This window comes from Periplaneta americana, chromosome 7, assembly GCF_040183065.1.
Source record: "Periplaneta americana isolate PAMFEO1 chromosome 7, P.americana_PAMFEO1_priV1, whole genome shotgun sequence".
Classification (NCBI taxonomy): Eukaryota; Metazoa; Arthropoda; class Insecta; order Blattodea; family Blattidae; genus Periplaneta; species Periplaneta americana.
In genome coordinates, this window is record NC_091123.1 from 64,866,638 (window position 1) to 64,879,745 (window position 13,108).

The following is a 13,108-nucleotide window of genomic DNA, read 5'->3' on the forward strand; positions in this document are numbered from 1 at the left end:
ACACCAGCCACCAGCCTTCTCTCCTTTCAACCATCCTCTCGTTTCATGAATGATTTGTCATTCAAAGAACTTGCGTGTATTTGCATCCGTGGCAGTTCATGGTTCAGATACAACTTCTTACCCATCTTAGACCTGATCAAATTATGTTGCCTGCCTTTCTGTTGTTGTAGTTAGTTAGTGAGGTCCTGTAAAATTGTTTTACAAAATTTAGAAATCTTGACCTTACATCGTATGCTATCATATTATGATTTTTCTGATTATGTCTTATGTTAAAAATCAATACATATTTGATACTGTAAGTATATTCTTAAGTTACTCATATTATTAAATATATTTTTAATATTCTCAGCGAAACTTAATTCGTGGAAGGACAAAATGTTAACCGGGAAATTGACATTACCGACATGAATGTCCGTGCTGAACGCAAACGTTACTTCATGAAAAGATTTTGCACTTCGTTTCTTTGCACGAACAGGAACTTGAACATAGACCAGGAAGTGCCATAACGACAACCACTGAATAGAGTTCTGCCAACAAGTCCGAACACTCACCCCCTATGGTGACCCCGGACAATGCTCTCTGTAGTCGTCATTTGTGTTTTCATTACGAATTGGATTTTCTTTTCATTAACTACTTCTAAATGTACAGTGGGTGATCACATTATTAGGGCCACTTGATAAAAGTAGGATTTTCAATGGAACTTCAAAAATAGACTCGATTATTTCCAATTTTTTAAATTAATGGCAGGTACTTGACTGTCCGCCATTCCCCGTTATGAAGTCAGTTGTGTAGACAATTCACTGAGAGACGTTGCCCAGAATGCGCCATTGGAAGTTAGTCTACGCTAAATCCGCAATAAGATGAGATGAGGATGTTGATGGAGATTTTTTGGGATGTTACAGGGGAACCGGAGCTCTCGGACAAAACCCCTGGACCACGAGATTTCCCAACACAAGTTATAAATCGAGGGTACATCGGGGATCGAACCTGAGTCCACAGGATTATAAGTCCAGTGCTGTAACTACTAGACCACCGTCACGACTTGTTCCCAATTGTTGAAAAAGACATATTTTATTACTGAAATGTGTACTTTATGATATCCAATAAGAGAAAGCAACATAATACTATTGCCAATACATTGCTCCACCCGTTTGAGTCTAAAGAAAGCAGAAAACAGTACAACGTGGTCTGTTGTGAGGAGAATCCAAGCCCCCGCACACCGGTAAGGCATCATGTCATAAAATGTTCACGTCTGAGCCTATATTTGACAAAGTAAATACTCATTCATTCAGCCACTCACTCTTTCATTTATTTATTTAGATGTCATTTATTTATTTTATAGATATATTTTAGATAAAAAAAAGTAAAGGTATCTCCGTCCACGCCATGAAGGCACTTGGGGGACATGGGGGTAGATCCCCATGCTTTCATGACCTCGGCACTAGAATGAGGTGGTGTGGTCGGCACCACTCTCTGACCGCCTTTTACCCCCGGGAAAGACCCGGTACTCAATTTTATAGGAGGCTGAGTGAACCTCGGGGCCGTTCTGGAAGTTTAGCAACGAGAAAATCTCGTCACCACTCGGGATCGAGCCCCAGACCTTCCAGCCCGTAGCCAACTGTTCTACCAACTGAGCTATCCGGCCGCCAGATATATTTTAGGAATGAAAATTAATTTGTATTAACGTTGTATCAGATTCACTTTTTATAATGAATTAACAACTCTTAAATATCCATTACCTTGTGATCAATTTTTTACTGTACATAATACTTCTTAACTTTCATGCTCTACCTAAACATCATGTTTGCCTATTGTAGGGGACTTGCTCCGCGTGTTATATCTAAGTAGGTAAACATCGACTTTCTCCTATTTCGACAGAGCAGTGTAGGGCCTACTACAATCGAAAGACGGGTTTTCTGATTTTCATCAACTGGTCCTAATAGTATGATCACCCACTATAAACATCCCCATTTTCTGTACCGTAAATCATTATATTGAAATATTTACTTATTGAAATAAAAGGCTTTTGTACATTTTTTCGTTACGAAATGCCAATACTGGAAATTATTTATTTTTGTCAGCAGATTATGTGACCTTAGATATTTAACTTTCTCATACGAAATATGAAGAGAAATTATTACGATGGTGTAGCATTTATTTAATACATTTTCAGCATTTATTTAATATATTTAAACATTCAAAATAACGAAGTAGTTATTCCAGATATGCTTTCTGTCTGTATACTGTGTAATGGTTTCTCCTAAACTATTGGACAGACTTTATTCATGCTCAGCGTCTTCAAGCCAATTTATCCGGAAATGATGCACATCTAATATGGGGTGATTACAAAAGAAATAGACAACTTCAACAAGTTAATGTGCGAGAACTGTTTAAGATATCGAAATTCACTTTACATTGTTTTGTAAATACAGGGACATCATTCTATTTTTACTTCAATTTTTATTATACCTGAGTTTTTGAATGTACCTTACTCCCACCTCCTCTACTAGTAAACTTTCAACCGTCCTCCACACAGAACCAAGGCCGCGTATGCAGTGAAAGTCGCCTTACGGTCATAGTAAACAGTACTGAGTTATGGTGTGTACAGTACGTTCCAGAAATATGTTCGCGTTTTCTAGTGACGAAAGAGCTTTCAATATTGAATCATATTTTCGCACAGATACTGTCTTCCGTTTGCCTATGTCGCATTCCGGTTTCCCCCCCCCCCCGCTTCTGCTCGCCCCTCTGTAAAGGCTAGTGGCTGGGCTGTCTTAGCTCTTTTCTGAAAACATTAATTTCTGTTACGAATTGGACGTCTACATAATACATAATTATTTAAAATAACTTAAATAAAAGGCTCTCATTAAGAAATTAACTGTCACGTGATTTCCCTCCTTTCTACGACTCTGCGACAAAACCACTTGGACGGACAGTAGATAGCATGTCTGAGTAATTTCATCTTTTCAAATCGGGCAGAAGTGAAGATTGAATTTACAATATGTAAGTTACTCTTTTATAGAGTAAGTACAGAATTATTTCAACATCAGTTACTGGTACGAAGGACGAAACTGGTAATTGGAATTAGGTACAATAGTATATAATGCGATAATATGCAAAGAAGAGCTGAAGCCTGTATCGAAATGAACGGCCACCATTTTCAAAAATATGTTTAAATATTCATATTATGATTATTTTTCAATTTAACTTCATTCTCTATATTGTACGCTAATGTGCTGTAGACAGTATAATATACACTGCATAATGAATACGTCCGAATGGATAGCTCAGTTCGTGAGTAAAAAACACTTATTGTTAATACAATACTATATTTTGATTAAACAAAAACTAATATAAATTATCAAACTCAAAATCGCGATATTTAATAGTTTACGTAAATGGATGAACTACTTTTCTTCCCTCCTATACATAGTAAAGTGATTTATTTGTATTTTACGCCAGTATCATCGAACTCCAGTAGTGGAAAGGGGTAGCAAACGGTGTTTCCGGTTCTCAACCGTTAATCCAAAGGTATAGCCAGGTTAATATTAGAAATGTTAGTAAAAATAAAATGATGTCCCTGTACATTCTTGAAGTTTCTTTCAACAGCCTGTAAATGTTCGATATGTACACTCTACGACATGAGATATATATCAAGGAGATATAGTCGAATTCTTGTCAAACACGCAGTAACATATCTTCATCAACGTTTTCAATAGCTGCTCTAATGTCATTTTTTGTCATCTAGATTAGTAGGTCATTAGGAAGAGAAGGAATTAAAACCCGGTCTTTCATACACCCCAATTAACAATGATGTAAGGTGTTGGGTCGGGGTTCCTTGGTGGCCAAAAAGTAAGAGATTCGTTTTCAACTGTTGCACGACCAATTCAGGATTGTGGAAAAGTTCTAGTGAAATCTTTAACTTCCCAGTGGCAAGGGGGGGGGATGGTGCTCCATTCAGTTGAAAAATGAAGTTTTCACTGTCTTCGTGCAGTTGATTCATGAACCAATGAATGATTATGTCCAGATAAGAAACTCCTGTAATATATTTCTCTTGGAAAAAGAAGGGGCTGTACACATTTTGAGGACATAGCACAAAACACATTAACCTTTGGGGAACCTCCAACATACTCCACTGTTGCTCTAGGATTTTCAATCCTTATATTCGAACGTTATGTTTATTTACTGTATGTCTACCACTGATGAAGAAAGCAGCAAAATTCATTTTGGTTAATTGAAGCACGCAAAATGCCTTTTAAATTGCAGTGGCGGCCGTCTTACGGGAACCGTGACCTAATATTATCGTAATAAATCCAGTTTACAATAAGATACAGTAGGCCTACTTAGAATTCTCAAAATCAAGCTTGTCAGACTCTCTTCAGTCAATAGAAGAAGTGCAACTTCACTGAATCAAACACAAGAGGGACCAGTTACAGGAAGAATATAAATTGTAAATAACACCCTTATGCACAGTGAGTTAACGTAATTAGATATTTCGCATGTACTGTCTTCCAGTGTGTTCTTCAGTCAGATTTAACTGCTTCTGAAGTAGCCTGTTCCTGTGAATATCCTATCTGTTTACAGATTTAACTGCAAGGCTAAGGACTCGACTCGGTTTAATATAGTCCAAGTCACTTAACATAATGGTATACTTAGTAAACTCCCTCTCTCTAGTCTTAATTAGAGATCGTACTTTGTCCCAGGAGGCTACAAGATTAAGTATTACTGGAATTGTTAACTGGACAAAGAACGTGCATCTAGCAAGCGAAATACTTGACAGCCGGATCACGCGACTGTTGTTTGGTCAATTTGGGCAGAACAAAATATGGGCCATTTTAACCATTACTCTACTATTTACAATTTAATTATTATTTACAATATGTACACTAGAATACACTATTTACACTATAATAAAGAATGTATACCTACATTGATCATAAATTATTTGCACTATTAAGCTTATGTACAGTGTTGTGCATTGTAATGCAAAGATATTTTATTTCATAATACTATAGCTACTTATTTTGTAAAGTGTATACAATAGTGCACTTCATATTTTAATAACAAAATGCACATTTTTACTGAAACTCATCCTATCTAACTTATTGATTCTTTAAGAAAGTAGCATTTTGTTTTACGTTAATGGCTGCTGAAAGAAAGATCATAATCACTTCACTACGCCAGAGTTTAATTTACAAATCTTCTTTTCTGTAATAGCATACAATAAGTGAAACTTGAATTCAAGTTATCGTTATTTCTCGAGAACTTTTCCTAAAGAACATAATGTTCAACAATGAGAAATATGATTTCACTCCATTAGGTTCTAACTCGATCACTGCCTAAATTAGACCGACTGTGTATAAATTTGTAGTTGGAAGGGTAATTTGAAATTAACCTAGTCTTTGTGAAACCGGAAGAGGGCAGTGAATCCATAACGTTTAATATATGTTGAAGATACTGAGATTAGTCTTGTAAATTTATAAGTGAATTAATATCCTACGAAAAATTCTGAAGGGTACATCTAATACATTTTCAAAATAAAGTTACAAATAATTCTGAAAGTGTACTAAAATAACCACTATACACATAAAGTCTATACACTGTGATACAGAAATTAATAAAGCAAAAATTCACCTCTAGACTGTGCTTCTGCGATGTGAGATGGTGATAACAGTACAACTGGCAGGACAACCAGAAGAGATGATCTTACGAAGCTACAAGAAGATAAAGGCGCAACAACTGTCCCCATTTTGTGAACTACTATACATTCCGTCCACTGGTGAGCAAGACTTTGTGTCCACTAACCACATGTTTCCCTGTCAGTAACCCTACTTCCTGTCTCTCAAGGAAATCCTAACACGTCAATTTTAAAGATTTGATTAACAGCTCCTGTAGGAATAGCTTTCCCGCTTTGCATCGTATGATAACTTGTGTGAGAAGAAATGATCGAGTAATAATGAAGGTAATCTCAGGTAAATTCACTGTTAGCCAAGTTGCAAGGGTATGGAATTTCCACACTGGACAGCAATTTTAAATTCTGTTGGGTGAAAGTGGAATTTATATTGTAAAACAACTCTTTCAGGATAACTTTTCCCAGTGCACTCCCGTCTTTACTACCGCAATAAAATTACATTAATTCATCACCCATTTCTTCACCATCAACGCTTTCTGCGCAACTGCTCAATGTCTCGACTCAACTTCAGGGAAAGCAGAGAAAGGGATCTATTATTAAGAATTATTCTCTAGCTGGAGCTATGTGTCGACTCCATTATCAGGAAAGACAAAGAAAGTGGAATGTATCTATTAGATCCAATATTAAGAATTATTCTCCACTATTGGATCGGTTCCAGTTCGAGTTATATGTAGACTCCACTATCAGGAAAGGCAAAGAAAATGGAATGTATCTATTAGATCCATTATTAAGAATTATTCTCCAGTATTGGATCGGTTCCAGTTGGAGTTATATGTCGACTCCACTATCAGGAAAGGCAAAGAAAATGGAATGTATCTATTAGATCCATTCTTAAGAATTTTTCTCCGGTATTGGAACGGTTCCAGTTGGAGTTATATGTCGACTCCACTATCAGGAAAGGCAAAGAAAGTGGAATGTATCTATTAGATCCATTATTAAGAATTATTCTCCAGTATTGCATCAGTTCCAGTTGGAGTTATATGTCGACTCCACTATCAGAAAAGGCAAAGAAAGTGGAATGTATCTATTAGATCCATTCTTAAGAATTATTCTCCAGTATTGGATCGGTTCCAGTTGGAGATAAGTGTCAACTCCACTATCAGGAAAGGCAAAGAAAGTGGAATATATCTATTAAATCCATTCTTAAGAATTTTTCTCCGGTATTGGAACGGTTCCAGTTGGAGTTATATGTCGACTCCACTATCAGGAAAGGCAAAGAAAGTGGAATGTATCTATTAGATCCATTATTAAGAATTATTCTCCAGTATTGCATCAGTTCCAGTTGGAGTTATATGTCGACTCCACTATCAGAAAAGGCAAAGAAAGTGGAATGTATCTATTAGATCCATTCTTAAGAATTATTCTCCAGTATTGGATCGGTTCCAGTTGGAGATAAGTGTCAACTCCACTATCAGGAAAGGCAAAGAAAGGGAATATATCTATTAAATCCATTATTAAGAATTTTTCTCCAATATTGGATCGGTTCCAGTTGGAGATATGTGTCGACTCCACAATCAGGAAAGGCAAAGAAAGTGGAATTTATCTATCAGATCCATTATTAAGAATTATTCTCCAGTATTGGATCGGTTCCAGTTGGAGTTATATGTCGACTCCACTATCAAGAAATACAAAGGAATTGGAATGTATCTATTACATTTATTCGTAAGAATTTTTCTCCAGTATTGGATCGGTTCCAGTTGGAGATATGTGTCAACTCCACTATCAGGAAAGGCAGAGAAAGTGGAATGTATCTATTAAATCCATTATTAAGAATTTTTCTCCAATATTGGATCGGTTCCAGTTGGAGATATGTGTCGACTCCACAATCAGGAGAGGCAAAGAAAGTGGAATGTATCTATTAGATCCATTATTAAGTATTATTCTCCAGTTGGATCAGTTCCAGTTGGAGATATGTGTCGACTCCACTATCAGGAAAGACAGAGAAAGGGAAATGTACGGAGTCCGGCGCGGGAACATGAAAGATTTTCGCGGGTAATAAACTCATATGCGCAGTGATTATTGTAACATTGTTGTGACCTGAAAGAAGAGGCTTTGGAGATTAATCAACATGGATCGCTGGAGCATACAACATCGTATTGCATGCGTAGAGTGGCATATTGAAACATAGTCTGCCACAATAACGCAACGAAATTTTCGTAGGGAATTTAGGCTAGGCAATGTGCCATGCCACAATACCATCATGTCTTGGTACACGAAATTCCGTATTATTGATTCAGTGAAGGATAACTCACCACCTGAACCTCGACGTACTGTAATTACACCTGAGAACAGGGAACGAGTGCGCATGTCTGTCATTCGCAGTCCGAAGAGATCAGCACGTAATCGCGCCGCTCCACTGGGTATGTCAGAACGGACAGACCGACGAATCCTTCACGACATGAAATTTCACCCGTGTAAAATCGCTAATGTTCAAGAGCTAAGTGCAAATGACAAAAGGTTGAGGACTGAGTTTTGCATCCACTTTCTGGAATTGCAGCTGAGGGATCAAACAGTTCACAGGAATTTATTCATGAGTGATGAGACCCATTTTAATTTAAATGGTGATGTAAATCGACAGAATTGTCGTTACTAGCCAACAGAAAATCCATATCAACTTCATGAACGATCACTACATTCTCCGAAAGTCACTGTCTGGTGTGCTGTGTCGTCTTCTCGCATACTCGGACCTTTCTTCTTTAAAGGTGACGATGGTGAAACAGCGGCAGTCACAGTAGCCCGCTACGTGAGAATGATCGAGAATTTGCGTCCTAAAATCGATCGTCTGGAGAACAGGGTAACTAACTTATGACTTCAATAGGATGGGACAATAGCCCACACCGCAAGGATAAGTATGGCCCTTCTCCGTGAGATATTTCCAGGACCTCTTATCTCCAGGTTTGAAGATGTATCATGGCCAGCCCGTTCCCCGGATTTGTCGGCGCCAGATTTCTTTTTATGGAGCCATTTGAAAAGTCTTGTGTACAGCATCTTGACCCGTATCACCAAGGAGGTGAAAAGGCGTATTGAAGTTGAAATCGCAGGCATTATCAAAGAACTGCTACGTAAAGTAATGGAGGAGTGTATTGAAAATAAGGGAGGCCATTTGCTGCGAACAATATTAAAAAATTGAATTGAACTGAATCTCCCATGTACCTTGAATATGAATGTTTTGTGTTATCTTATGAGTCCTTGTAATAAATAGTAAAACACAATCAAAGTCTTTCATGTTTCCACGCCGAGTCCTGTATCTATTGGAACCATTATTAAGAACTATTAGGAAAGGCAGGGAAATAGGACTATCTGTTGGTTCCACTACTAGTAGTGAAAACGGGGTAAAACTAGTCCTACATAATACTTTAACTGTTGCTAGTCAATCCGACGGATTGTTTCCTGTTTGTCTGAGATGTTGGACGTTATTGCATCTTTGACATAGTACCGAACTTTCAAATGTTTTACTATGACGGAAATACGGCCAGTTTGAGTGACACTGATTACTTTATTAGTAACTCTTGTCCCATTTTTGTACGGCCGGTCCAAATTAATCGCCATATTTTTATAAATGTAAAATTGTATACTTCTTTTTTTTTTTTTAAATAATGTATGACATTGTTGTAGCTCATCAGTTATACTTTGTCTGATTTGAGTTATGTATAAGCAGGCGCGAATTAAGATTTCTGATGAGGAAGGGATAGAATCCTAGATAGAGAATACCATACATACAATTATTATTATTATTATTATTATTATTATTATTATTATTATTATTATTATTATTATCCTCATTCTATATGACTCAACGTTTGGTCGCACTGAGTTGCTTGTCTTACATCTTGATTATAATAATAATTATATCCATGAGCAGGCTTAAGAGATAAGATGTGTAATTCCTAAGTTATTGATTGTTGTCAGTTTGCCGGCGATGATAATACATCAATATTATTTTCTTTGCTTACTTTATACCTTATAAAGTACACTCCTATTAAAATAATAAAATAATATTTTGTGAGGAGGAGATAGAAGTTACCCCTGATAGGGATGTTAATATGAATTTATGAGAGGGAGATAACTTTCCAATGGGGGGGGGGGATAACCCTGTGTATAAGTACCTTAAATCTAGAAAACGGGACCTGTAGCATTATTTATATCCCAAACGAAAACTAGGCAACGATTTTTGTCACGCCATGAACTTTAGATCTAGTAGCAATCAAAGATAACCGCTATACCGCAAAGGACTCCTTACCCGATACATGACTGGGTTTCATATCTGATCTCACATTTGAATATGAAAAGGGATACAGAGATAATTTTTTTTCTCTACTTCATTGGAATGATTGTTGTTCAACACACACACCTCAAACATTCAAATCCGGTTTCAAGAGAACTGTGGGAATTCCACGAATCCTCACCTTTTTTGCTTTATCCACTTCCATTTCCTGTTGATTGAAAGGAGTGTCGTATTGTGGTAACGTCAATGAGAGAATGGTTCTCAAACGGGATTCTTAAAACATAATAATATTAGGCCTACAAGGTGGCAAACAGAATGTGATAAGTGATAACTGTTGCTCAGGATTAATACGTGTATTCCACTCTTCATTAAAATTGTTGCAGCTTGAGCAATAACATGTATTTATTTGTAGAGCTGACGACGAAAGTTGTTAATTAAACTCGATAATAAATTTTCCATGAAGGATGGATTATTAAAAAAGATAGGAAATGATTTTCAACGACCTACAGTTCTATGGACACATTCAACTCGAAAGTCGTAACAGCTGTAGGCTACATTCAAATTGGAAGCACTAGATCCATATCAAACGAGAGAACGTTTTGACTTTGAACTGTACTCCCCTTATTATCTTTATATTTCCTTTGTTTTTGTATTCCCCATGTTCTTCTTTTATTCCCCTTCTTATCCTTGTATTTTCCTTTTCTTTTTTAATTTCCCTTGTTCCTGTTGTATTCCCCTTGCAGCCTTTGTATTCCCCTTGTTCGTCTTGTATTCCCGTTGTTCTCCTATAGGTATCCTATAAAGAAAACTCAGCTCGGACTCCTCGCGGCGCGCATGCTATACCCCTCTTACCCCCCTGAAGTAGACGTGAGAGCATGCTGGGAACGGGAACATATGTCATCTGCGCGAGACAGTCACACCCTCTGGTTTCTGCGCACTGAGTTTTCCTTGTCGGATGTCTATAGCAATCTCTTTACTCTCTTTGTCTTCTTCTATCTGTATTTTCTTGATAACAAGTTAAGGGTTCTGGAAACCACTCAGATTACAGCTTCCTACCATATGAATAAGGAAGGCTATACTTGTGGAGATTATTAGAACTCACCTATTTCTATTGCTGAGAAGAGAAGAGAAGAGAAGAGAAGAGAAGAGAAGAGAAGAGAAGAGAAGAGAAGAGAAGAGAAGAGAAGAGAAGAGAAGAGAAGAGAAGAGAAGAGAAGAGAAGAGAAGAGAAGAGAAGAGGCATCTTCCGCGGGCCTCTGGAAAAATAACTAAGAAAGAGACTAGTGAAGTGCTTTGGAGAAGAGAAGAGAAGAGAAGAGAAGAGAAGAGAAGAGAAGAGAAGAGAAGAGAAGAGAAGAGAAGAGAAGAGAAGAGAAGAGAAGAGGCATCTTCCGCGGGCCTCTGGAAAAATAACTAAGAAAGAGACTAGTGAAGTGCTTTGGAGAAGAGAAGAGAAGAGAAGAGAAGAGAAGAGAAGAGAAGAGAAGAGAAGAGAAGAGAAGAGAAGAGAAGAGAAGAGAAGAGAAGAGAAGAGGCATCTTCTGCGGACCTCTGGAAAAATAACTAAGAAAGAGACTAGTGAAGTGCTTTGTGTGGAGCATGGCAGTGTATGGAGCAGAAACATGGACATTACGACGACGTGAAGAGAAGCTATTAAAAGCATTTTAAATGTGAATACGGAGAAGAATGAAGCATATGAAGTGTACAGACAGAATAAGAAATGCAGCTGTGTTGGAAAGAGTAGGTGAAGAAAGAATTATGCTGAAACTAATCAGAAACAGAAAAAGAGTTGGGTCACTGGCTGAGAAGAAACAGCATATTGAAGGATTTACTGGAAGGAATGAGGAACGAGAGAAGAGTTCGGGGCAGAAGAAGATACAGTATCAGATGATAGACGACATTAAGATAGGCCTATATGGATCATAAGCGGAGACTAAGAGGAAGACAGAAAATAGGAAAGACTGGAGATTTCTGGGTTTGCAGTGAAAGACCTGCCCTCAGGCAGAACACTTGTGTATGTATGTATGTAGAGGAAAAGGAAACGAGAGGATATTATTACAAGGAAGTTAATATTAATTCTCACAATTATAACATATTAAGCTTGCAGGCCATATCTCTGCAGGACAAATCCCAGGGGAGCCACCCTACTTGCGGCCGGGTTTGTTTGTTCAGTCGTCTGTTATCTAGAGAGGTTGTCAATAAGAGCGAGAAGTGGGGCAAGGCTTATCAAGTCCTTTATGAAAACGCTGATATTGGCTTACGTAACAATTTCAACAACTTACTTATGAAAAAAAATATTATGATTTTCTGTGCTGAACAGGAAAAGCAAACTTTGGTATGCTCTAAAGGCGGAGGCAGACACTAGGAACATCTTACATTTACGCAAAGGATTCATTAAGTTATATTGTGTTAAGACGGTAAACACGAAAATAATTGTCTTCTTCAAATGAACACGTGTTCCATTCCTTGAATTTTCTTTAGAATTTTGTAGTAATAAATAAAGTGTAAACAATGCAATTCTCCTCAGATAATTGTGTTTTCAAACCATTCTCATTCTATATAGAAAACTAAGGGCCATATTCATAGACATTCTTAGCGTGGGCTTCCGGTGGATGATCAGCGAACTAAGGTTTTTCATATTCATAAACCAGTGTTAGCGATATGATATTATATGAATCCCGTACAAGTAACCAGTCGATTGCCGGGGCTAGTTTAGCACGCTCGTAGCGCGGGCTAGCGAAATGTCTATGAATAGCACCCTCAGAATTTAAACTGAGACGTTAAAGAAAGACCAATTAAAACGGAATTGTGGCGATGCCTTCTTTAAAGAAAGCTGTTCTCTAATATCAATATGGTAATAATGGCGAATTCTGAAAACAGACTACACATTTCGAGCTTTCAATAATGGACTATGTATGAGATGGAAAAGTCAGTTGATGAGATTATAAAGTAATGGGCTCCATAAGAAAAATCGCTTTCGTAGTAGAATCTGCATTTACAATAAGCTTGCAAAACAAGTTTCTTGTTTAGGCCTCAATGTCTAGAATTTTGCAATTCATTTTGAGGGAATTTTCAGATAAGTCTCTGAAATTCAATTAAGCGGATTTATTCTTTTTTTAACATGCCATACACAAGGTAAAATTCCTTTATATTACGTAATTAAATGTTCATATTAACGTTTTCATCGCTCTTGA

General features: G+C 37.3%; 1 protein-coding gene across 2 annotated transcripts in view; it reads right to left on the minus strand.

Moving 5' to 3' along the window:
* Positions 1–5,806, minus strand: part of LOC138703160 (protein draper-like) — a 57,093-nt gene extending 51,287 nt beyond the window's left edge. Inside the window, exon 1 of one of the 2 annotated variants that reach the window (XM_069830818.1) lies at positions 5,632–5,806. In XM_069830818.1, coding sequence (XP_069686919.1) covers positions 5,632–5,746 — 115 coding nt within the window. In that variant the 5' untranslated portion in view covers positions 5,747–5,806. The remainder of the gene's footprint in view (positions 1–5,631) is intronic. The other variant, XM_069830820.1, reaches the window with a different exon arrangement.
* Positions 5,807–13,108: the final 7,302 nt, after the last annotated feature.